This window comes from Penicillium manginii, assembly GCF_028828005.1.
Source record: "Penicillium manginii strain IBT 31320 chromosome Unknown utg000001l:1.0-3466041.0:1.0-3467806.0, whole genome shotgun sequence".
NCBI lineage: Eukaryota > Fungi > Ascomycota > Eurotiomycetes > Eurotiales > Aspergillaceae > Penicillium > Penicillium manginii.
Window position 1 is genome coordinate 79,401 of NW_026643102.1, and position 24,799 is coordinate 104,199.

Genomic DNA, 24,799 nt, shown 5'->3' on the forward strand with positions numbered 1-24,799 from the left:
ACAGAAGTGAGCGTAATATTGAAATAGCCGAAATGCGGAAATCAGGCTGTGAGTGTGACATGGTGCAACCGCACTCTGTAATGAACAAAATCCTTCGTGACACCGAAGGAGTAGCAAGGAGAGTCAAAGCTCAAGTCGATCGGGTCCGTCTTACAGTCTCGACTGCCGATCCACTGGCCCCAAAATAAGCAGCCCACTTTGCCGATGTCACGATACTTGCATAAATCGGATACAGGGCCGAGGTCATGTTATCAAACCAAAAAGTGGATATGGCACCGCACCTCTTCTTGTACTGATTGTTATCCTTTATGACCCTATTTCTACCCGACACTCAGTGCACTCAATTGGCAAGCGGGTGAGTAGGTATATATCTGTATCCATTAAATATAGACGTTGGAAGAGAATCAATAAATCTAGCAATCGAGGTAGTTGGCGTATTCGCACGTGGGTTGGAGAACGCCCATGGTTTGTTTGGTCAGCTTCAAAGAGGCTTGCACAACAGTATCGGTCGAGGATTGTGGACCTGGGGAAAACCACTAGAGCAAGATTGACTTAGTGTTTGTCGTGATTTTCTTGCCTTATCAAAGGATTTGCGACGCCCGGAAAGTTCCGAAGGCTCAACCCTTTATCTACAGATATATAGGCAAGGACACTTCAACAAGTCCTCGATGATGTTTGGTCTATTCTTCAATCATCTCTATCATGTCAATTCAGATTGGTTCCTCTTACTTCTCAGGACCTATCAAATGCGTACAAGGCCACACTGTAGTTACATAACTTGACAGGATCTTAACCGTACTTCACCGCCTCATGCACGGTATCATCTCTGTCAGAAAATCAAGACGTCACAATTAACTAATAGATTGTCTAACGTAATCGGTAAGCGAGCCGGCAGTGTAAGCGAACCGGCATTTTTTCCCCGGAAAACGCGCTCTGTATTAAATTCAAATCTCAATTTCCTAGCTACATACAGATTATATACAAAAAATTAATTGCTAGTACGATTGGGACATCCAGTTATTTTATGTCCTTCAATACCACAGCCACTGCAGCGAAATTGACGTTGTATAGGTGGACGAGAGATTGGAAGCTCAGGCTCAGCCGGAACAGTAGTAACAGCTTGAGATGCCTCAATCTGGCCTTGTATATGTGCCTGAGCTTCATCTCTAGTAATTCCTTGCTCATGAGATATCTGCTTTTTAGATTTTTAACGTTTCTGATTCTTTCTCTCATGCGCAGCTCGTAGATCTTGATTCTCTTTTCCTATAATCAACAGATCATTCATAGTCATTTCATAAGCCTTAGACATGCATGTAATGGCCTGATCAATCACTTGATTTGGGCTTCCTGTACGCTCACTTATACGCCTCTTGACTATAGTTGATTATAGTTGATTGACGTGTAAAATGATGTATATTTTGAGGGGTTTGTAAGTAAGATGACTGCATATTGCTTGATCGACTTGGAGGGGGTGTTGGAGTCTTCAATTGGATAGTAAGCTGTTGATATATTTGATCTGGATGGAATGGTACTAATCCAGTTGCTGCAAAGCTATTCAAAATATTCTTAGCTTTATATGCCATCGTACGAGCTGTTGGAAATGTAGTAAGAAAGTCGATTTTATCAATATGATTGAATCTAAGACTCATTCGCTGCTCAACAAGCTGTCCATAATATCGCTTTAAAACAGCAAAACAGCCCACGTCAAAAGGCTGTAAGAGATGAGAGGAATGAGCAGGCATGCAGATTGGAATAATATGTTTCTCAGTGCATATGTGATTAAATTCGGGAGTCAAATGGCTTCCATGACCATTAAGGATTGACCACCGATATCTTCCCAATGAACGGCCATTATTAAGTGGAATAAAATGGATTTTGAGCTATTCTAATTCAATCTTATCTGTTGTCCATCTATTATCACTTATTGCATGAGGCGGTGAAGTACTGTACGCATTATGTGGGCTGTGATACTTAACCCTTATTCTTTCTGTTAGGACAGAGACCAAGACAAGCTATACCTTATTCATCGGCACCAGCAAACTGCAAAGATGACTTTGTCTAAAACGTTCAAGATTTGTGAGAACCAAAGCCTCTATACCGCTAAAATGACGGCAACCGTCCGTCGCCCGCGCGTAGCCATTGTTGGCGGAGGCATCTCCGGCATGGCATGCTCCTGGAAGCTGCGAAACCAGCGGTGCACCGTGGACATTTATGAGTCTAGCGACAAGCTCGGCGGGCACGCCAATTCGATGCCGTTTACGGGCAACGGCAGAACGGTGGATGTAGACACTGGGTTCGTTGTCATGGAAGAGGCAACCTATCGTAAGTCGCCACAAATTTTTCCCAGCGTAATTATAATCTTGGGTAAGATTATAAACTTGAAAATATTTACTGATGGCAGTTCGACAGCTCAATTCACGTCTTTCCTCCTGGAACTCGGCGTCAAGACAATTCCGACGGACATGTCGTTTGGCGTGTCGGCCCTGAACGGGGCGTTGGAGTGGAACAGCCTCTCTATTATGGCCTTTGTGGGCACTTTAGCCAACCTTTTCAGCCCCTGGTTCTGGCGTCTGATGTTTGACATTGTCTACTTTAACCTGTTTGCGCGTGACATCCTCACGCAACAGGCGCCCGTGTCGCCGCCCAAGAAGTTTGTCGGGCCGGTGGAAATGGAGATTGCGGCCATCGAAAAGGACCTCAAGGTCAACCGCCGCGAGTCCATCGCCGACTACCTCAAGAGGCAAAAGTACTCGGAGCAGTTCATCATCTACTTCCTCATCCCTATGGTCGCGGCGCCGTGGTGCATCGACCCGGATGAGTTTGCGGCCAACTTTCCCGCGAGAAACCTCATCCAGTTTATGTAAGTGATCCCTCGCCAGGCGGCAAAAACAAAGGAGAAAGAGGAAAAATTAAAAATGAGCCGCTCATTTTCTTACATACTTTGTACTAATTTTTCTTTTTGAGGCATAAACACAGCTTGCTGGATACCGTCACCAAGACTCTCCGGTGGCGCACATTCGCCAATGGCTCCAAGACATATGTGGACGAATTCCAGAGGCAGATGCCGCACCATCACAAGCTTCACTTGAAAACCGTTGTCAGGAGCGTGACGAGGGTAGACGGAAAGGTCCTTCTCAGCTTCGCCGATGGTTCAATCGAGACCTTTGACCATGTGTTACTCGCAATTCATGCCAACCAGGCCGTGACCCTGCTTGGCCAAGGCGCCAGCGCGCTGGAGCGCAGGATCCTTGGTACCTTTACAACCAGAAGAAATGTGTGCTATCTGCACTCTGACAAATCTGTAAGTTGTTCTTTTTTCTCCTATTCCTGTTTTTTATTTCTTTCCTATTTGATTGAATTTTAATCAAAAGGCATTTATTTAATTTGAAGCCATTACTAACAAAAAACGTCAAACAGCAACTCCCAAAACACCAGGCGGCCGCCTGGAACTGCTCCCTAGTCGGCGACGGCGGCGTGGTGCGCCACGGCCAGGCAACCAAAAACGCAGCCAAGCGCATCTCCATCACATTCGACATGAACAGGCTCCAGTCCATTCCCTCGCCCGGCGAGAAGAACAGCCCCGGCAGGGTCCTCGTCTCCATGAACCCGTTGGGGATGCCCTCGGCAGTCCAGGGCCAGATACAGTACTCCCACCCGCTCATCAGCCACGAGAGCCTGCTCATGACGCGCCACCTACACAGGATCAACGGCGTATCCTGCATTTACTTCGCGGGTGCGTGGATGGGTTATGGATTCCATGAGGACGGCTTCACCGCGGGCGCCCACGCCGCGCGGCTCATCACCGACGGCCACGCGAGCACGCCGCCGCTTGATCTGATCCAGGACATTCAGGACGAGACAGCGGCCGCGTACGGCGCGGGCGTCGCCCGGCTGGCCTTGAGGTTCGGTGTCGGCATGGTGCAGCGCGTGCTGTGTTCAGGAGCAGGTCTTCAGCAGGCTCAGCAGATCCATTGCCCTGGCGGCCGCGCAGGACTCGTGGACGATGCTTCTCATACCAACAAAATGCATGGGAAGAGTTATTAGAGGCGCAGTATTCTTATTTTTTTTAGTAATAGAATTGTGTGAATGAAAAGCGCGCGCTGGGAAGCCTGACCAACAAGTTAGCAAGATGTGGCCCTATCGCTTTATGGAATGCCTTCCAAAGGACCTAAATCTAGGCCCAGCGAAGCAGAGCACTAAGGAATCGAAGCGAATCCAAGCAGAAGATGCTGGTTCTCTAGCTCACTGGTACGATCTTCTAGCGAATCTCCTGAAAGATGTTCCCGCGCGGCTGGTATATAATATGGATGAGTGTGGTTTTCGCCAGGGTAAATTGAGGAAGGTGATTAGTTCCAAGGGTAAATCTTGCCCTGATCTTGCTGAATCCCCAAAAGGCGAGAATATAACTGCGGTTGAATGTATATCTGCCGATGGTTGGCAGATGGATCCGATGATTATCTTCACGAGTCAAGGCGCCTTTATGGCAAACTGGTTTCACGGCAGCGAAAGTCTCCCACTAAACACAGTAGTGGTTGTGTCTGCGACTGGCTAGATTAAGGATGAATTAGCCCTGACATGGCTATATCATCTCATTGCTTTTACTGGCCAGCCCGACCGTCTTAAAAGGGGTGGAAAACGCTACCTTATCTTCGATGGGCACGGCTCGCATCTCACCTTCGAATTCCTACAAGCTTGTGAGGATTTTGATATTATACCATTCGGATTTTCGCCTCATTCAACACATCTGTGCCAGCCGCTTGATGGGAAGCCTTTAATAATGAGCTATCCTTCTGGGCTGGTGAGCTGGTAGGGAAATCTGACTTCCTCCGCATCATCGGGCCTATTCGAGATAAGGCCTTCAATCAACGGATTATTCGCGAATCTTTTAAAGATCGTAGTATTTGGCCGATTGATGGTAGCAAGATTGTGGATAAACTAGGCAACCACCTCGTTGTCCCAGACCTCATTACGCCAGATCTTCGTGGCTCTTGTACACCACCTCCGCTACCATCGAATCCTACCTCATCTCACATTGAGAATACGCCTCAAAAATCTATTGAAGCCCTCAAGAAGAACCAGGCAAAGATATCTTAGCACGCATATAACCTTACTCCAAAGCTACAGCGAGAGTTGAAGAAGATTTTTGAGCACCAGCGAATCGCCCAGGAGAACCTTGCTATTGCCAACGATACAATCATGCAAATTAGGGTGGCACAAGAACCCCTAAAGCGCCAATACACTAAGCGCCAGGTTAAACCGCTTAGCTAGCTTGATACTCTTAGGCCACACGATGCGAATCGGTCAATTGCAGCAAGGAAGGCCAAAGAACTTGCTGCTGAAGAGAAACGGCTACGAAGGGACTGGAAGAAGATGTACGGGGTATCGCCACCACCACCCCCTACCGAAGAGAGCGAGGCATCAATCGAAGCAGCGAGGGTATCTTGAGAGAATGGGGAGATTTTTTATATGGATACTGGGCCATTGCGTTGATATTTTTGTAAATAATCTGAATTTGATGAGATTTGGCGGTTCCGGTGTGAATGGCGGTTCCGGTGTGGTGGCCACCAAAGGGCACTGATATCCGCAACCACTAGGGTTAGGATTAGACCTGTGCATGGGCGATGGGATTCCCATGGGTCCCATGGGAATGGGACCGGATTAATATATAGTCCCATAGGATATGGCGGCATGGGATATGTGCAAAAGTCTAGTCCCATGGGTCCCATATGCACAGGTCTAGTTAGGGTCTCATAGCCATCGTTAGGAAAGGTGTTGGAATCTGTATATCGCGTATGAGCTTGTAACACAGGTTGACTAACAGAATTGTATGTATATGAATGCTTGATTGATTCCACCTGTGTTGTTTCTAACATTGGGAATTATCCTCTATATTGGAGAATCCAAACCCCTCGCTTGAATACGTGTTTCTTGCTGATTGGCAAGTCAGTTGGCTAATTGGAGGCCTTGGGCTTCTCAGCGGATTTCACTAATGATTAGACTTCGGTAATGGGTCCAAATGGATCCCATACCCAACCCAGGGTTGGGTATGGGAACCCCTGTGGGTCTAACCGAAGTCTACTAATGATATCTAACACCAGGAAAACATCTCTCTCCGCGCGAATCAAATTTTTGAAATTGCGCGCCCAGATCCGGTCGGAAACGACTGTAAAATTAGCAGTTCATTCTTTGAGTCAAGAGCTATCGTTTGATCCTAGTTTTACTCAGTAAGACGCTGGCAATGGCTCAGAGCGCTGTTGCGATCCCCTTGACGGGCAAAAATCTCGTTCCGCAAGGTGTTCGCGACGCGACAGCACCACAACAACAAGCAGTATCGAAGCTTACCAAACAGCAAGTTGAAAGCCGACTACAGAATCAATCAATTCAAGGATTCGCAAAGATGAAGCAACTAATAGCGGTGTCGAGTTTGATGCTACAGTACATGCACAGTAATCCAAACGAACCTCTCAACAATCCCATATTGGCGGGATACGTTCACCATGTCAAAAACTTCGCATCCTCGCTAGGCGAGCGTACGGACCTGCTCGGGGAATTCAAGGGGCTGCTTGAAAAGGTTCGACAAGACACCGCCGTCATCTGTACAAGAACCGAGCAACCAGCAAAATCAAGCGTGTCAACGGGTCTGTCCAGCGACTCCGCTATCCTATGGAAAACCGTGCAAGCGCACGCGTGCAAGCCAGAGTACGGAGCGCGGCCCCAACTATATCCCAAAGCGCGGGATCGTCAACCCCTTTGGTCAGCCGTGCGGAGCTGGGTATGGATTGCGAAATCGTCGTCAAGATTCGTGACCATTCCGAACGTGCGGGCATACGGAAGCTGCAACCGGTAGACCTTGTGAAGCATGCTGAACGAGCCAGGGCTGAAGCAGCAAAGAGCACTCCACGCCTGCCTCTAGCCGGTCTTGCCTATATCGCCGCACGACAGCTTCCGTCGGGTGATATCAGCCTAGGTTTTTGTCACGTGCGGGATGTCCCCTTCCTCTCACTTCGTTCGTTTCAGGGCACTCTAACTCTACAGGAGACCATCTCTCTCACTCCCTCCTCCGCGCCTTTTCTCATATTTCTGCTTACTCTCTCATATTAACATTACACACAAAGACCTGCACACACATCGCCATCTTATCGGCGCTAACCCATCAACTCACCGAGAAAGCCACTCTAGTCACTGTCACCTTTTACAAACCATGTCAGACGGCGGTAGCATCAAGCCAAGGTCAGCAAGGCTAGCTGCTTCGGCCGGCATGTCGCCATATGGACGCGCAGGTGCCCCTGGCCCTCACCCAAACACAGACCCCTACGAATCGCTGCGCGCCCGCGCCCTGTCCACCCTCGAGGCCATGGGCTTCGACCCAGACACCATGGTAGAGCATGCCGTCCTCTGGGCTGAGCATCAGGACCCGTTCGGCCACGTCATGAACGCCCAGTTTGTGTCATTCATGGGCGCCAGCTGGATCCGCGTCATGGAGAGCTACGACGAGTTCCTCTCCGCTGAGGAGCTCGACGGTGTCATGAACGGAAAGACGGTCGCCCCCATGGTCCGGAGATTTGACCTCGAGATCAAGCGCCAGGTCAAGTACCCCGACGTGGTTCGTGACTTCTCCCTCCCTCTCTCCCTCCATGCCCGTCCCTCAGCCCACCCCATCGCTAAGAGTACTAACAAGTCAATGTCGCTAACAGGTCATTGCTGCTTATCGGCAGGAAAAGATTGAGCCCACTCGCAACGGCGGCACCACTGTGCTCTTCTCGCTCCAGCAGCAGGCTATTGTGGCCCAGATCAAAGGCACAACCACATACGTAGACGTCAAGACTGGTCGCCCCAAGGATATTCGCACTCTCGGTGGCGGCTTTCCAGCCTTGTTCGAGGAATTCACCAAGAAATCCGAGAGGGTCAATGCTCTCCGCGAGAGGTGGGAGCTGGAACACCCGCCCAAGGCTCCTAGGGAAAAAATTTGACTTTGATAAAGAACACTCTAAAGGTACCGAATTGTCGGAAACTTCGGTTCGGTAACCGTCAAGTATAGCTAGGATAGCTCTGAACGTTCGAAGTTAAAAAAGGCTTCTAAGTACGAAAGGCTTCTTGGCAAGTAAAGTCTTAATAAGTTCTGAATATACTGATCGATAGAAGATCGTATACTCAAGTTTGCACAGTTAATTCAAGACGATAGAGTAAAACTAAATACATGGTAAATGAGCGTCCTGATATACCCTATCCTCAACATAGTCATCAGCACTCTGGCTATGACCGCTATGTTTTGTCCCATCATATCCATCATAGTCGGAACCATGCTGGCTATGATCCGGTAGCCCTAATCATATCCTTTTGTTGGAAGCCTGGTTAGGCTGCGGCAGCATCCGCGAAAATCCAAATCCGCTCCGCATCCGCTCCGCATCCGCTCCGCAGATTGCGGATATGGATGCGGATTTGAAAACAGTGTGAACATGCCAAGCCTCGTGATCACATTCGGCATGCATAACTTGTGCAAATTTCGAGGTAATGTTTTGTAATGAGAGTCTTAAATACTGTTGAATAAATTACTCCTTCATGATACAGAAATTGATGCCAATGATATATCAAATGAATTTAACTTTCTTCAATATATAGTATTATGGCTTGCCAATCTCAAATCCATCTAGGAGCCGCGGTTTCTTCCGAATCCTCCCACTGCCGGTCCGTGCCTGTGTACCATCTAATGATGTTTCTTCTTGCAGGAGACCATCATCTAGATCTGAAACATCTACACGTCGCTTCAAGGAATGAGAGATAACCAGCTCATCTCTATCATGGTCCGGTTCATCCTCTTGTAACTCTTCCTGGTATCCTTCAATTCCTTCCTCCTCATCGTCACTAATCGGCTCAAGGAATTCAAGCGATGGCGTAGATAGACGGCTCTGATCAAGCATGGCAGCTTCACCAGGTGAGAGATACTCCTTTATTATCTCAATCTCTGTCTGCTTCAGCTCAAATTTGGATAGGAAACGATGAAGCATCAGACCCCTGATTGTAGCTGGCTTCAGCTGCCCACGGCGATAATGACAGATATCGCGAGCACAATTGAATATGACGCAATCTTTGGCTAATGAAGCTACGTGTTGTGAGCAGACTTGCCACCTTCCAGTCGGAATGTCTAGATTATTATGAGTGAATTGAATATCTTCTAAGTAGCCTTTTCGGCTATACAATCGTCTTTTTGAGCCAATCAACGTTTGAATTAAAAATACAGTAGTATTCTATTCCTTCTCCTCTTTAGAGAAAAATCTGAAGGCTACGAAAAACATCCCATGCTCACATACTCAAGATACTACATCTACACTCTATCACACTCTTTCGGATTTTTTACCTATTCAACAGTTCAGTAATTCAACAGTGCAGTACGGGTTTGAGCCATGCTTATTGCCTACCTTACTGCTATTAAATTTAAATACAATAAGCCCTCAGATGTGATTCTTCATGTGGAGACGACACTCGTAGAGAGCCGAGAAACTGGACAGCGCGTAATTTGGCCTTTATATGTAATCTCTTGCCGCGCTGGAAAACTGACCAAGTTTGCTGTTCTTGTTTGCGAGCTCTTCGTGCCTAATAATACAAGGTGCAGAAGAATGATGAAAAAACTGTGTTGTTAAGCTAACCCGAAACCACAATAGTAGACTTATATGTGACAAAACGGAGCGCATTCAGTGAGGCCTGAGTGGGCCATCTGACCCGCTATGGCCACCTCGTATCTCAAACTAAGTTTCTACCCTCTATTCCTGTTGAGTCGAACATAAACACCATTCTGATGGCACATTGTCAGTGTTTGTCGCATAGGTGGATGTGTGCCCAGATCCGGACCGGGATCCGCGTTGTCCAGAGACTCAAACTCCAGCGCAATTCGAAACACCAGGTGGCTGGCCTGGATTGTGGCAAATTGCTCTATCAGGGACGATTCGGTTAGCTTGATGACAGTAAGTGGACATTGGTGCAGGGCTATTGCTTACGTCCAAGACAAGCACGAGGGCCCCCGTTGAAAGGCAGGAACTCCCAGGCGTTCTGTTTACTTTTTTCCCACCGTTCCGGACGGAAGATCTCAGCGTCTGGCCCCCATATATCCGTTCGGCGATGTACAGACCACACTGAGTACCCCACAGTCTGGCCTTCCTTGATATATACGGGCGATCGGCCATCCGACCCACCTCCTATGGGGATGGTAGTGTTTTTATTGGCCACTCGGGCGTTAATTGGCACCGGGGGGAATAGTCTCAAGGCTTGAACGTATCAGTGAAAAAAGTATGATCAGATTGAAATTGAGGTTTACCTTCGTTGATGACAGCGCGGATATATGGTAAGGCATGGATTTTTGTCAGCGTGACTGGGCCTGAATTTGCCGTCTCCCGTACTTCGGCTTTGAGTTTCTCCCAGGTCTCCTGGTTTCGCGCGAGGAAATAGAAGATGGAGCTAAGGAGACTGGCGGTGTCATCTCGACTAGCTAGAAGAACATTGACCATCTGATCTCTTAGTACCTTCGCATCTCGGGATTGAAGGGCTAAAGCGTGGAGGAAACAATGTCGTAGCCGGGTGTCTCCTTTCTCCTGGTCCGTTTGTCGAAGCGCTTTTTCAACATAGTAGTCAACAAACCGATGAACAGTTTCATTTGCCTGTCGGAATTTGGGTGGGTTGATCAACCAGTAAAGGTGGAGGGCGATTGTACGCTGGAAGAGCACGTATTGTGCGTAGTCAAACGCTTCGGCAAAACCTTGTCGGCCTTCGTAAGAGGACTCGGCAACTCCAGTCTGATTGGATGACGCCGAGGAAAGAGAGTTAATAGACTCATCAAAGAGAAAGTCAGTTGTGGCATCTAGAGCTAGACGGAAGAACAGTTTCTGGGCATCGAAGGCCTCTCCGTCTGGAGGAAGAGCCCCGGTGAAGCGCTTCACGTGCTCATCGAACCAGACGATATCTGGTATCTGTTTGGCAGGGAACGAGTTAATGACTGACCACTAAACCTTTGAGCAACCGGATTCAATGGGCTGATACCTCGCTGCGTGTAAAATGTGGCCGCAGTAGCTGCCGCGAGTATTCCCAGCGCTTCCCATCAGAAGTGAAGATGCCATCTCCGAACAAGGGTGGTACTGTGGATGACGAAAATAAGATAGCCCGAAGCTAGAGAACTGAGAGGCAAGGATGGCGCGGATGTTCTCAGGCTCGCAGGTCAGGATTATCGTGCCACCGGGGGGGTTCAAGTCGAATGGTGCGTCCGTTCTGTAGGTGCATATTTCGAAGCCTGTTCGCGATTTGCCCTTGGCTGTGGGCAAGTTTCAAATCGGTGAGCAGTCCAATGCCCAGAGGGCCACCAGAGACTGCTGGGCATGGCTCGCAGGAGAGCCTCTTGGAACGCCTCCTGTGAAGAAAGAGTATAGCGAGGTGACGAATAGTGTAGAGGAAGACCGAAAGCCCACCCAGGTAGGCCACGGTGGTAAGCTTTATAAGCATCTTTTTTTTCTTTTGCCCTTCTCTGAGGAGATCAGGTCTGCAGCATTTTTCTTCTCTCATTTTAGGGACCCTTTGACTAAATAGTATTGCCTAAGCCCATCCATTTCCAGTTTCGAACAATCCCCGCGGTCTTTTGCATCGATCTTCTCACTATAGTACATCTAGTAGACCGCCTGGTCAATGTTTCACAGCCAAAAATCGTTGTCATGGTATAATTCAAGTTAAAAAGATCGACTGTAACACTTGTAGTAAATGGGAGACGCTGGGCCTCTTGAGCCCGATATCTCTAGGCCATACAACTACTTCCGGTTCTCTGCAGCCATCTAATGCACATTTCGTGGTCGTACTACTCTATATCTAGACATATATCAGGTACATTGACTGACGCTTGGTGGCGTAAAAAAAGCAACTAACGGGTTTCCTGAAATGGCGGAAGATATACATCATGCCTACATGGGCTTTCTATCTAAGAAGATCCATATTCCGCTATATCACACGACCGCCCAACTTGTACATGACAGTTACACAAATTTCAGGTTCCTTTTTCTCAATACATATTAGCCTTGTATAGTCGAGAATCTTGTTCATTCTCGGCTGTACATGCATGTTACGTAGTCTTGTTTTCCTGTTGCTCAGCATTCAATAGTCTCATGTCGATGGACTAATTGTTCCCACCAATCCACTTCACTGCCCGATGCGGATCACCCATGGACCATTTATTTAGCTAGAAAGGAAAATAATAATACTTGATGTATTTTAGGCTCATGCAAACCTTGTCAGATAATACGGCAGTGTTTCATTGATGCTGACGTAGAAGCATCATTCGATTTTTCATATTCCTGACTCATCTTCATTCAAAATACTTTAGGAGCAATAAATGCTGTGAATATTTCAATCATATTGCTTTTGGCCCCGGAGTATGGAGCAATAGTGTCATAACATTTTCCCTCCTCATGACCTTGGGGTGGGCCTCGCTAAATGCTGATCACTACCCATGGACGGAACGCTGCGTGTATATAATTCACAACTGACGGTATTATTATACTGAGTATATCCTTATTCCTATCAGGCATCCGAGAAAGCATTATCAATATCATCACTAATTAGCGTATGAGTTGACTACCTAAGTCTGCTTAACAACGCCATTCAAATAATTTATATTCAATTTGTCCCCAAACGAACGACATATCTGCCATGTGGGATTATTTTTCTGGCCAAGTAGTGTTTCTCACTGGGTCTTCGGGGTTCGTGGGAACAGCCATTGCCTATCGTCTACTCTCCCAGGCTCCTATTGCCCACCTCTATCTGCTTTGCAGAGGAGGACTGTCGTGAGCCCGCAAAACACCCTCCATTAAAGCGTTTGCCATTCTAACAAACAACTGGAAAGACGTCTTGCAGCACTATGGGAACAGCATCTGCCACCCAAATATATTCAAATGCTATTCGAAGGCCAAATAAGCGTCCTCGATGGCGATATCACCAAGCCCGGCATGGGAATAGATAGCGAGACGTTACAGCACCTCCAGCAAGAACTCACCATTATCATTCACGCTGCCTCATCCATAAATTTGGTCCAATCACTTGCCAAGCTCTCTGATTCCATCATTCGCGCTAGCGAGGACATGGCTTACCTTGGGCTGGCGTGCAGTAAGCTCAAGCGGTTTGTGTACGTATCAAGCGCCTACTCCAACGCCTTCCTACACCAGGAGACAACGAATACAGATGTTTATGTCGACGAGACCATACACTCCCTTGGACGTGGTTGGGTGACTGACGTCCGGGACGAGTGGACGCAAGTTCAGAGCCATGGCTACTCGATGGAATACCTTTCGCATGACTTTCCTTGGGCTTATGCCTACGCCAAGCATCTTACGGAGCGGCTTCTCATTCGCATGTTCGCCGATGCCAGCCGAAATGATCAGCTGCTCATTATGCGGCCCTCTATCGTCGCCCCAGCCCAGAACTTCCCCTATTCGGGATACAGTATGCCCGAATCCACACCATCGACCCTTCTATCTGCCACCCTGCTCCTGACACCATCGTGGCTCTTCCGCATGTCTAGTCGGCTGCCAAATCCGGACACCCAGGCTACTGTAGACGAAGTGCCGGTGGATGTTGTCGTTGACAGGCTGCTCGTTCATCTTGCACGGGGGGTCTACTGGCCCTGTTCACGCTGTCAGCGGTGCTGCCAAACGTTATGCCTTCCGCACCTACTGGGAGGTGGCGATGAAGTTGCGCTGTATTCCGTGGACACCGCGCCCTATGTGGATGCCGGTGGACTGGCACTCCGACACCCTCCATGAAAGTGCCCGAATGTATGTTATTGGAGGTACCTCGTACAACTTTTGTGAACGCAAAACAGACTTGTTGTATCGAGAACTGGGGGAGAAGGAGCCAATGGGAATACAATTGTACACGACAGGCTTTGGCTGCGGGCATGATCTGGCGGCGAGATTGCCACAGATCCTGTCCCTTGCAGAGCATATTTCTAGGCGATCTTTCCTTGCCCGGGTCATGTTCCGGGTGTTCTATGGGTGGTAGTTGTGGGTGTGGTGACTCGAAAAGCCGTCTAAGCAGTCACCCGTCTCTCTCAACCCTCATGCCGCCTACCTCTTTTGTCTCCAGTTAGGTCGTCTACGCAATGTTATGCTTACCTCCCAGTCAGCCTTCTGACATACCTACTTCCAGTACTAAAGCACCAATCAAAACGGCCACCCTACCGGAAATCACACTCCTTCATCTCCTAATGTCCAGTTGTGATATGAGTTCGGTACAGATCAGGAACGTAGTCGCACCATCGGAAGTAGTTCCCGAGATATCTACACGCAGAATCAAATTGATTTTGCATCAGCTTAATCTTCTCGTTTTATACATAGCTTCAGTTATTCCCACTAGCCCTGGAATTGATCGCGGCATTCGCTCGACCAGGGAGTACGCGGATAATAGACCCGTGACTCATTGCTGCTGCCCGTGCGAGGGGAGTGCATCTTTAGCCATCTACCGAGTATCATTGTACCTAAGCGGTAAGCTTACTATATTGATATTACTGAGGCCTGAGGCCTCAGGCCCAAGCTTGCTGAGTCAGCCGGTGCCCACCGTGCCTGCCATGTAGATAGCTTCTCTCCATAGCATCTTCATGTCACCACCATCTTCAGTCTCTCCATGCGAGTATCCTCATCCTGTGCCTCCAGTTGATACATCCCGCTCGGAGTTATTTCACGCCGAAGCAGGTCTAGTTGCTCTAGTACCAGTCGTTGTTGATGCCTGGTGGGGTTTATGATTAGCAAAATTATCTCTCCAATGTAACAAACGTGATTCATGAAACCAGATACCTGATCGAAATTTGCAAGTCGAGTATTCTTATCTCATTTCGCAATTCACCTAGCTCCCGACGGATTGAATTTATCTTGTCGAAACTAACCACAAACTTAGCGCGCCCGATAATCTCCTTCTCAAACCATCTCGGATCCGATTTGAAATCCAATCTATGTTTCCCAGCGTAATCTTGTAGAACTTGCAGTGATTTTTCAGCGCGCCTAAGAATCTGCTGCATGCGACGCTGAAGGATCCTATCCTCATGTCGGAAAGTTGTGCATGAGTGCTCTGAGGTGAAGGCTTGTATCTCAATAGATTGATCGACGATATCATCGGTGAATCTCTCGAATATTGCATATGTGTCTTTGTTTGCGCGATGCCCCGAACGAAGATACAACGCAGTGCTCACAAGTAGGGCATATACGAACGTCAAGATTGCCAGGACGCTGCCTGTTGTTGAGAGTGGACTGTCATCGCATGAAACAGAATAACTCGAAGTCATTTTATTCTTGTTGGGCGAAAGGCGAATTCAGTAATCAGTTAATACGTGTCGATAACATAAGGATGACAGCGTAGCCAAAGTTTCCTAATTGTATCTGTGGCGGTGTCAGGTCACATGACGGAGAGTCAAACTATCTACTGGGTTGCTGCCAATTTGGAGGTCAGCATGATTTCCTGGCGCCCAAAACACACACGAGTGCTGAAATACTGGTAGCGCATGGGGTGGTTGAATAAAATTAGGAATCGTTTGATATTAGGTCGATGGCAGGTGAAGTTTGCAATTGGGGACCGGTGAGCGAAGATATGGCTTTTGAATTGAACGACGTCGAATCATCAAAGGTTAGCGTACCGGATCTTGCTTGGACCTAGCAAATCTCTATGTGGTACAGCCTCAGCCTGGCTCATCTTCTCATCGATGATAACTCCCTGATTCATGAGTAATGATCGATTTGCCGTCCTGCTCGATCCTCCACGCTTCCAACGCCGTTGTCAATGCCCGTGTAAATTGCTCATTATATTTCAATCTATCCTCCGCAAAACCCCTGTCAATCGTCCTCCATCTCTCGCGGGGTTTATATACGCATGTGAAGCTATCAACGAAGTTTCGGAAATCCCCTCAAAAATAGACACAGAGATAGGCCACTGCGCATGCATATATTTACTGCCGCTCTGGCACCAACATGTATTGCAGGAGTACTGCGTCGAGTTATTGTGGCATTTGAGTAGGTGTACCCAGTAAAAGGTCGAGATTCGATGGTGCGATGAAGACTGGTTCAATGCCCAACGGAATTGAGACATGGAAGGAGCAGGGTGCGCAATGCCTAGTGCGACAAACACTGCAATCGCTAAGGGTATTTAAAGGCAGTATGACGGCTTGAGGGTGGAGGGCAAAGTGAGATGCGTGGGAGTGACAAGCTGCTGTCAGGACTGTATTGACCATATCGGAGTTTCCAAAGAAAATATGAGCGGCTGCTTAGGAGGGGTACGGCGCGTTATATTTGGGGGACGATTCAATGGACATGTATAAGAGAATTACGAGTAAGTACGTTTCTGCCAATGAGGCAGGATTTCTGTCGAGTTTGTGTAATAGTGAGGAAATTGAAAGCCTAGGCCCGACTCTAATTGGACTGATTTTTCTCTCGACAATTGCTAGATTGTATTGTCTAGCTGACGATCTCTTTGAAATTCCATCCGGCAGCGATCGTAAGGCCACGGCAAGTACGTTCCCTCGTCTGATTGGGCCTGAGCTGATATCACTGAAGAAAAGTTCTGACTTTGATATCTTACCCCTCCCACAGCCGAGAAGCGTCGAGAAAATTGTAAATGTAGGCGTGCAAGGACCAAGTATTCAAGTATTTACTAGACCTTCGAGAATATGGAAAAATCTCCAGCACGGCCTTTATGGGCCCCGAATGAAGGTTATGATGGCCTCATGTCATCCTTGTGCGCTTTCTTCGGGAATTTCAAGTACCTAGAGAGTTGCGTTCACTTTCTATCTCAAGCGAATCTTAAGCCCGTTGACTCGGTCGGTAAGGTAAGCCATCGGCTCTTACTTTGATTCGGAGTCGGCCTCCGGGAAAAATCACCCAGAGGAAGGGGGGTGTATCATCCAGACCTCGGTGTCTAAACTCCGATGTCTACGTGCGACCGAGGCAGAATACCTCGAGACTAGATATGAAAATTTATGGCTCCATACTATGCGACATTATTTTTTGATGCCCTCGGATCCCAAGAACAATGATTATCTACCGGTCAAACTGACTCGGGCTAGGCCGGACCCGCGCACGATCTACGACATAGCCTATCTTGCTCACTAGCTTGGGTTTAGGTCCCCAGAAATTGACGGGCTGCTAGCAGAACAGTTCTCCAGATCACGAAATCGCACGATCAGCCCTTCTCCAGGCCCGAAAACCAGGCCGATAGCGATACAATGACCAGCAGTTCGATGCTCTGGTACGTCGGATTGTGGATTGTTTTACCGAAGCTGTTCCCAATCAGCCCGATCCCTCGCGAGATCTTTTGGCTAGTATCACCGTCAAGACATACGCTCGCTCTGAGGTTCCACAGACCCGCACCTATATACGAGATACTCCCTTGTTATTCTTAGATTAATCGAATACTGATGTCGACGTCGCTGACACAATCACTAGCTTTTTTGTTCGGCATTGTGTTTGTTTTGCATTTTTGGGGAAGTCGCCAAAGGTTAAATCCAGCAACACGATATAATAAGGGTATAAATGCAGACCAAAGGGTGGAATATACAACACAGTCACCGTTGCTTGTCAACACAGATAGTCCACTTAGCTTTCATAGGTTCACGCGCCTTATAGATATATCCAGCCGGTCCTCTGTTCTCCGAACGAGCAATTTTGCAACAAACCAACCGGTTTCCTGTAAGACGGACAGTTCAAAATTTACACCCGATCCTATATACTTAGATCTTCTGGGGCCAGATCTAGACCAGGACATCTTGACTAGAGAAGTCCTTTGGATGGAGATTACTCTACTCCCAGAGGGTTCCAGAGTAAACTAGTGCTAGAAATAGTTCTTTGTCACTGCTCGCCCGGAACCGATCCAGAACTTAGAGATACTAGGAGCAAATACACCCAGATCTCATTGGAAACAGTTTCACATGAATAGAGTCAGGACAAACGAGCAGCAGGAGAGGAACTCCACCCAGAGATTGCGTCTGCACTCGGAATTGCTGCTCAGACACCTATCGATCCTATAGCAAAGCAACGATCTTCCTTAGAGACAGTAATCTTATCAGAGGAAAGATATCCCTCTAGGTCTAAAGAGCTAGAGGCTTTCATCAAGAGCCTGAGGAGGTCCCAAGTAGAGCAAGAGGAGCTAGAAAAAAGAATAGAGAGTGACTAACTCAACCATAAACTCAACCTGATCTATTATAACCAAGCTTCACCTAGAGAATTGCTTTAACAAGATCATACTCAGACCTTGCCACTACCAACCTCTGATGGTCAGCAAGCGGAAGCAATATGCAGAGACACCGAACACATTACAACACAACTGCTGATCTCAATGACCAAGAGTCTACAAAACAGCTTATTAGGATCAAGTTCTGGTCACTCGAACGAGGTCAGTTGAATCAATCAGATTTTATTCTTGTAGACCGTTCGGATCCCCCGCCCGTGGAGCGGGTCGCACGAAAGTACTCATACAAAGGCTATACATTCTATAATGTGAACCTACGCAGCCTCTGTCCAGGCCACTGCTACCGTACAGCCACAGCCGATGGCAGCAATACCATTTGCTTGATCTCCGCGCACGTAGAGAACCAGCTCGCTGCCGACGGAAGATTTGGTAAGGAGAGACAGCTGATTTCAACGGCTTTACGAGTTGTAGCTAGGGCGGTGACAAGATAAAATAACCTTGACAGTGGTGGGTGTGGAACTGATCAGTCTTTATATGAATGATTTGTACCTGGGAGAAGGACTGGAATGAGAGACCTGTTTTGAGAGAGTTCTCGTTTTGAGATAATTATCTTGAGATACTCTTAGTCTTAAGAAGCCCGGGTCCTAGTATAGGCCACATAATACCATGACAGATTACCCATATTTCCTCGGCAATGAAGAGGCGCTTTGTCTTGAATAGTATCTGTTAGCACTTTGCAATAGACCTTGTCTTAAATACTGAACTCAATGTTTCGATTTAGCACTATTCAATACTCCAAACTGGAGCCGAGATCCCCGTATGATTATCACGCGGGATACGAACACATCTTCGTGTCCAAAGTAGCCCCGAAAACAGTTTCCGGATCGAATATTTCCTCCGAAAATGGCTTGACCAGGCTAGCAAGTTACAATAGAACATCATATCTGGACAATAATAAAATTTGGAACCTCGTCTCTTGCTCGGGAATGAAACTGAGCGAAGCAGGTACTTTGCGGGTCTTGAAGAAATAGATAGGGATATCAAAAAGTAATGCATATAGCACAGTTCTGCTCCGTAGCGATAGTAGAAAACAACATGGAAAAAAGGAGCTGTCAAAATAGGCAGATCCGTCACTGCATGCTCACATACATACAACTCAGACCTCGATCTAGCGTGAAACCGTAAAAAAAGAAACAGTGAGAAAAACGACAGCGACGACGACTCAAACATCATTCAACGTTTGATCGGAGAAACACACTGCCCATGATCAGTAAATAGATTTGAATGAGGTGGCCCCTATTGAGCCACCTCTGGTAGCGATGAAGTACAGACCCATGTTGATGAATGTTGAAACACGTCGTTAGCGTTTTTCTGCGGACCGCCGCGGGTGTTGAAACAGTGTCAACAGTGAGGAATTTATTTTTTCATATACGCAATCATCAAGAGAAAGCTGCGATACCTCTGAATACTGCATCAGATCAATGGGTAGATGTTGAACCGGCTAAAATCTGAGGGTCAACGGTGTTGAGATCCTCACAATTTGCAACGGTCATTAGATCGACGCAAGGGTAAGGACTGGGTGCAAATATATAAGTATTCCGAATTCTCGCCAGCGGAACAGTCGTTCCCAAATATCCTCCTGTCATTATGGGGCAAAGAATATCGAATATTTCTGACCTCTCCAGCTGCTGTCCTCCAGTATGGACTAACCTGACCCCGAAGTGATGTACTTGTGATCTGACTGACCTGCTGTATCGTCCCTAGTCCGTCTATGCTCGACACTAAAATCTGTAAACGGCAGGTAAGTTTAGTTACCCAATAATTCGAGACTACGCTAACATGGAAGATGTTTAATATCAGCCCCGTCTCAGTTCCTCTGGGAATTCAATCTAAGGAACTGGAATGCTCTCGATAATATATCCAGGTTGCGAAAACAGTGAGTAATTAAGAGCCCCAGAAGCTACCTACAGATGGTTTATCATAGATCAAAACTATCCCCTACCAAGCCGACTTGACCAAACTCGAATGCCCCGTGCAGCAGTAGCTGGCAAAGTATGTTTCGATCACTATGGGAGCTTTGAGAGAAGTTAAATTAGCCTTCGCTAACGACTCTCTGTATAGGAAGCCGATTGTTAAGGAATGGAGGATCTACCTTTGGGTTGGGACTGAGGGGTTGAAATATGTGATCATATAAAACTGGGATATGGTAAGGGTGGGGAGGCGGGGAGAAAATATGCCGCGGCGCTTTCATAGCATCAAAAAAAAATATTGCCGAAGCTGGCTTCACAGTAGAGAAGAGAATGATTAGCAATCGATTGCTTCCTCATAAAGGATCCTGTGGTTGCTTTTTCATGTATCCTATAGTATATTTAGAACTGAATATAATATCCTGAAAGCCATTATGAGATGAGAAGAGCAGACGAGGTATAGCTAACGTGTTTCACCACCGAGCCGCCACCACCACCGAGCCGCCACCACCTCAAAAAAATCGCGTCGCGTGTAGCACCTCCATCTTTAAACCACCACTATGCCACCAATTCGTACCGGACGAACGCGCAAACTCATTGAGCAAGAAGGCAGGATCGAACTTGCTATACAGGCGCTAAGAAACAAGAAAATAGCTTCTATTACTGAAGCTGCGCATGTTTATGAGGTACCTCGTACAACATTACGCGACCGCGTCAAGGGGATCGGTTATCGCAACACCACTCGCGCAAATTGCTCAAAATTAGACGAAATCGAAGAGGATTCGCTTAAGCGATGGATATTGGATCTAGATATACATAGCAAGGCCCCTACCTTAGCTATAGCAAAAGAGATAGCCAATATTCTACTTACGCAGTGCTCTGTCAATACCCCTCCCTTACCAATCGGCAAAAATTGGATATCTCGGTTTATTGCACGCCGTAAGAAGCTAAAAACCCAGTTTTCACGTCGTTACGCCGCTCAGCGTACATTATATAAAGATCCGGAGCTTATTCGCAAGTGGTTCGATCAATATCGCAACATCATTACTAAATATGGCATCCTTAACAACGACATCTATAACTTTGATAAAACTGGCTTCGCAATGGGGATCACTAGTACTTCAAAAGTGATCACTAGTCGGGAGTAGCAGGGAAAAAGAAAAGTCGTACAGCCTGATAACCAGGAGTGGGTTACTACAATTAAGTGTATCCATTTGGATAGTGTTCTACCTCCAACGATCATTTTTAAAGCCAAAGTTTTTATATCTACTTAGTACAGTATTATCATTATCCCAGACAACTAACACTTCGAGGTCAGCAATAATAGATAGACTACTAATCAAATTGGTATTTCATAGCTCGAAAATTCCTTCATCCCATACGTTAAAAAGCATCAACATAGTACCTGGTCTCTCCTAGTCATAGATGGCTATAGAAGTCATCTCACCCCTCAATTTAATGCTCTATATATAGAAAGCAATATTGTGCCAATCTACATACCATCTCATTCATCACATCTATTACAACCTCTTGATATAGGTTATTTTGGTGTATTGAAGCACTTCTATAGTCAGACTGTGCAAGATCTTGCCCGTATAGGCTCTACAGATATTAAAAAGCTCGATTTCCTTCATCTGTACCCTACAACACGTGCAGCAACATACACAACCTCTACAATTGCTAGCAGTTTTATAGCATCGGGTATCATTCCATATGCGCCTAAGGTAGTACTTTCAAAACTTGAGGTTCATCCCCGTCACCTACACTACCACCATCATATGGTAGTGCTAGTAGTCATGAATTTATACCTCATACACCATCAAAAACTATCAATTTTCGACGCCAGGCAGCATCAATCAAGCAATTACTAGAGTATCGAGATATTTCACCCAATAGCAATATATATCAGCAATTAGAGCAGACTACCAAAGGTGCACAATTACTTACTAATCAGCTTGTAATACTGACGACTACATATGAGCGTGTAATGGCAGAGAATGGACGAAAGCAGCGAAAAAAGGCCTTACCTAATAAGCAATTAGTATACGAAGGTAGAATGACTGCCGAAGAGATACAATTACGTCTACAAATTGAGCATGAGCACCAAATAGCAATACCCCCGGTGCCACGGCGTGCTCCGACAGCTACAGAGACAACGACTAGGAGGCCTGTACAGCACTGTACTAATTACAGAGAGCCAGGGCACAAGCGGAATAGGTGCCCGGTTGTGAATAGTGCTTAGTTTTTGCAATATATTATATGGTGGTTGTGTAATATTCAATATATATCGTTGTAATGTAGGTGGGGTGGCGGCTCGGTGGTGGTGGCGGTTCGGTGGTGAAACACGTTAGTGGTTATGGTAGATACCATCTGAGGAATAATGATGAATCTAGGCACCGGTAACAGCAGAATCAAAACTGTGGTACTTAACTACATCCGCGGTACAATCAAGTCTGAAGTCGGTGATGGGGGTTCTGAAGAGGAAAGGCAGCAACCAGCACAAGACTCAATTAACCATGGACCGGGTCAAGAACGATAGCTTGCGGGTTTGATTTTACGAGTACGAAATAATCAGAGACTTGGTCCAGTGGATGACTTCGTAGACCTTTTGTGTTTAAGAGGGTTAAAATTGTGTTAAAATATTTTCCGCGCGGGTACACCTAGCGCCCTCAATCTGTGCCAGCCACGGGACGGCCGTTAATTAAACACACACATGACACATCACGACTCTGTAAAACGAGCTCTACTCCACGTAACGAATGTTAGGCTGGGGAGGAGTATCCATGTTATAGCCCAGGAAGTAGTCAACCTCGTGAGACTGCATGTATCCATGGAGTGTCATAGCATTGCGATAGGCCGGATTGTGAGGAAGAGTATAGAGCCGGATATCGCTAGGCTGGTTTGTAGTGAAGATGACCAGCTCGGTGTAGTCCTCGTTCACCACCACAATCTCTTCGCGCCAGTCTCCGAGGATATCACCCAGGAAGCCCGGGTTGTGATTGTTTGGGTTTTGAGCTCCGAACTTGCTGATGGTGAGGATTCGAGGAAGACTACCACTCGTAGTGGGGTTCTCCCAGTCCCATTTCTCGAGTTTGCCGTCATTGTACAGCTCCATCAGGGCGTCGCCATCCCACCAGACGCCCATCTGCGGCCATGGTGCAAGCGCTTTGTCGTCAGTGGTGGTTTCGTTGGAAGCAGCGTTAAAGACCCCTTGGAATGACCAAACTTCCATACCAGGATAAGTTGGATCAATGTCACCAACCATACCGCGTCCAACATCGCCAACCTCACTGCCGTAATGCTCCCAGATAAACGTCCCATCGGCAGCGTCGTAATAGTACTCCATCAAGAGTTCTTCATTATCCTGCTGGATGCCATACCCTTGCAACCCCTCTCTCTCCGGGTCCATTTTGGTGATATAATAGCGGTCGCCATGCACCACGGGATCAGGCATGGTATACAACAATGACCCATCTTCCCCATTGAGCACAAATCCAATCTCAACAACATCGTCCTTCCCATCCCCATTCACATCGATGATCCGCGTATTGTGCCCATCAGCACCAACCAAGTCATCCCCCATCGAAATCCACTTCTCAGTTACTGTCTCCCCATCCCACGTCCACGCCCCCATTACCCGGTTGAACACCTTATCGTCCCTCCGGTTCTTCATGAACGCCACCAAATGCGGCGTCACCCCATCGAGATACCCAACTCCAAATCTCGCCGCCAACGGCCCATGATCGATGTAGTCCGTAGGAATCTTGCTCGTCCCCTTCAGCGCCCCTGTCCTCCCATCCAATATCGCAATCCACTGCTCATTATCAATGTCCCGCACGAACTCCTCGCCATCCCCAAAGACAACCCCATTGGCAATCCTCACAGCAACCTCCGCATATCCGTCACTGTCGAAATCGAACACCGTGACACCGTCCCAATTCCCAACGCTGATCGACGTGCTCCCAGGTTCGATATTATCTTGGTTTTCACTGTTCGGTCCCAATTGGACCTCCCAGAGAAAGGTGCCATTGCTCGCATACCCCTCAATACTTTGCTGTGTATTCGTCCGGTCAAGTACAAAATCATACTCCCCGTCGCCATCAAGATCACCCACCCAGACAAATTTTATCGCGCCGGTATCTTTAATGAGAATACGAATCACAGGCTCAACGTCGTTATTAGCGGCGAGCGTGAAGCTACCGCTATCATCTGACTCTTCATCGTCTACGACGGAACGCACCCAATACGTGTTCTCCGCCGAAGCGTCGGCCGTTGTGTCGAGGAAGTTTGTCCCCATAGTGGAGGTTAGGGGCTCGTCATTTAACAGTTCGGCGTCACTAGAGTCGCTCGAGCGGTAGACATTGAAGCCGATGTCACTGGGGTCGAGGCCTAGCAGACGCCAGGTGACCAGGACTTCGTCCTCACTGACACGAACCGCGACGACGCCGCGGCCCAGGTTTTCCATGGGTCGGGGCCTGAGGGCTAGGACCGTTTGGGAGAGGAGGGTGAGGCTCCCGAGGACCGCCCCGGAGCTAAGTCTCTGAAGAAGTCTCATGTTGATGTCTGAGTCAACTTGTTTCAATGTACTCTTTCTTATTTAAGATATTCACCTCCTGAAGGCATCCGTACTCCTTTCTATA

General features: G+C 47.4%; 9 protein-coding genes across 9 annotated transcripts; 7 read left to right on the forward strand and 2 right to left on the reverse strand.

Moving 5' to 3' along the window:
* Positions 1-2,105: 2,105 nt before the first annotated feature.
* N7533_000020 (uncharacterized protein) lies at positions 2,106-4,044 on the forward strand (the record flags this gene model as incomplete). The annotated part of the gene is made up of 4 exons (XM_057096670.1): positions 2,106-2,322; positions 2,410-2,860; positions 2,977-3,301; positions 3,418-4,044. 4 exons carry the CDS (start codon positions 2,106-2,108, stop codon positions 4,042-4,044), a joined length of 1,620 nt encoding a protein of 539 aa, XP_056965163.1.
* Positions 4,045-4,129: 85 nt separating this feature from the next.
* N7533_000021 (transposase) lies at positions 4,130-4,552 on the forward strand (the record flags this gene model as incomplete). Its single annotated transcript, XM_057096671.1, has 1 exon — positions 4,130-4,552. One exon carries the CDS (start codon positions 4,130-4,132, stop codon positions 4,550-4,552), a length of 423 nt encoding a protein of 140 aa, XP_056965164.1.
* A 1,686-nt stretch (positions 4,553-6,238) lies between these two features.
* Positions 6,239-7,101, forward strand: N7533_000022 (uncharacterized protein; the record flags this gene model as incomplete). The annotated part of the gene is made up of 2 exons (XM_057096672.1): positions 6,239-6,699; positions 6,759-7,101. 2 exons carry the CDS (start codon positions 6,239-6,241, stop codon positions 7,099-7,101), a joined length of 804 nt encoding a protein of 267 aa, XP_056965165.1.
* A 100-nt stretch (positions 7,102-7,201) lies between these two features.
* Positions 7,202-7,970, forward strand: N7533_000023 (uncharacterized protein; the record flags this gene model as incomplete). Its single annotated transcript, XM_057096673.1, has 2 exons — positions 7,202-7,603; positions 7,695-7,970. 2 exons carry the CDS (start codon positions 7,202-7,204, stop codon positions 7,968-7,970), a joined length of 678 nt encoding a protein of 225 aa, XP_056965166.1.
* Positions 7,971-8,621: 651 nt separating this feature from the next.
* On the reverse strand, positions 8,622-11,105 carry N7533_000024 (cytochrome P450; the record flags this gene model as incomplete). Its single annotated transcript, XM_057096674.1, has 5 exons — positions 8,622-8,962; positions 9,847-9,927; positions 9,993-10,259; positions 10,310-10,951; positions 11,009-11,105. The coding sequence occupies 5 exons, from the start codon at positions 11,103-11,105 to the stop codon at positions 8,622-8,624; spliced, it is 1,428 nt and encodes a 475-aa protein (XP_056965167.1).
* Positions 11,106-12,920: 1,815 nt separating this feature from the next.
* Positions 12,921-13,787, forward strand: N7533_000025 (male sterility protein-domain-containing protein; the record flags this gene model as incomplete). Its single annotated transcript, XM_057096675.1, has 1 exon — positions 12,921-13,787. The coding sequence occupies one exon, from the start codon at positions 12,921-12,923 to the stop codon at positions 13,785-13,787; it is 867 nt and encodes a 288-aa protein (XP_056965168.1).
* Positions 13,788-16,598: 2,811 nt separating this feature from the next.
* On the forward strand, positions 16,599-17,117 carry N7533_000026 (uncharacterized protein; the record flags this gene model as incomplete). The annotated part of the gene is given in 3 exon segments (XM_057096676.1): positions 16,599-16,652; positions 16,664-16,834; positions 16,866-17,117. Coding segments are annotated over 3 exon segments (477 nt in total), but the record flags the coding sequence as incomplete, so codon positions are not given.
* Positions 17,118-18,296: 1,179 nt separating this feature from the next.
* Positions 18,297-18,683, forward strand: N7533_000027 (uncharacterized protein; the record flags this gene model as incomplete). The annotated part of the gene is made up of 1 exon (XM_057096677.1): positions 18,297-18,683. The coding sequence occupies one exon, from the start codon at positions 18,297-18,299 to the stop codon at positions 18,681-18,683; it is 387 nt and encodes a 128-aa protein (XP_056965170.1).
* A 4,219-nt stretch (positions 18,684-22,902) lies between these two features.
* N7533_000028 (uncharacterized protein) lies at positions 22,903-24,714 on the reverse strand (the record flags this gene model as incomplete). The annotated part of the gene is made up of 1 exon (XM_057096678.1): positions 22,903-24,714. The coding sequence occupies one exon, from the start codon at positions 24,712-24,714 to the stop codon at positions 22,903-22,905; it is 1,812 nt and encodes a 603-aa protein (XP_056965171.1).
* Between the last annotated feature and the right edge of the window lie 85 nt (positions 24,715-24,799).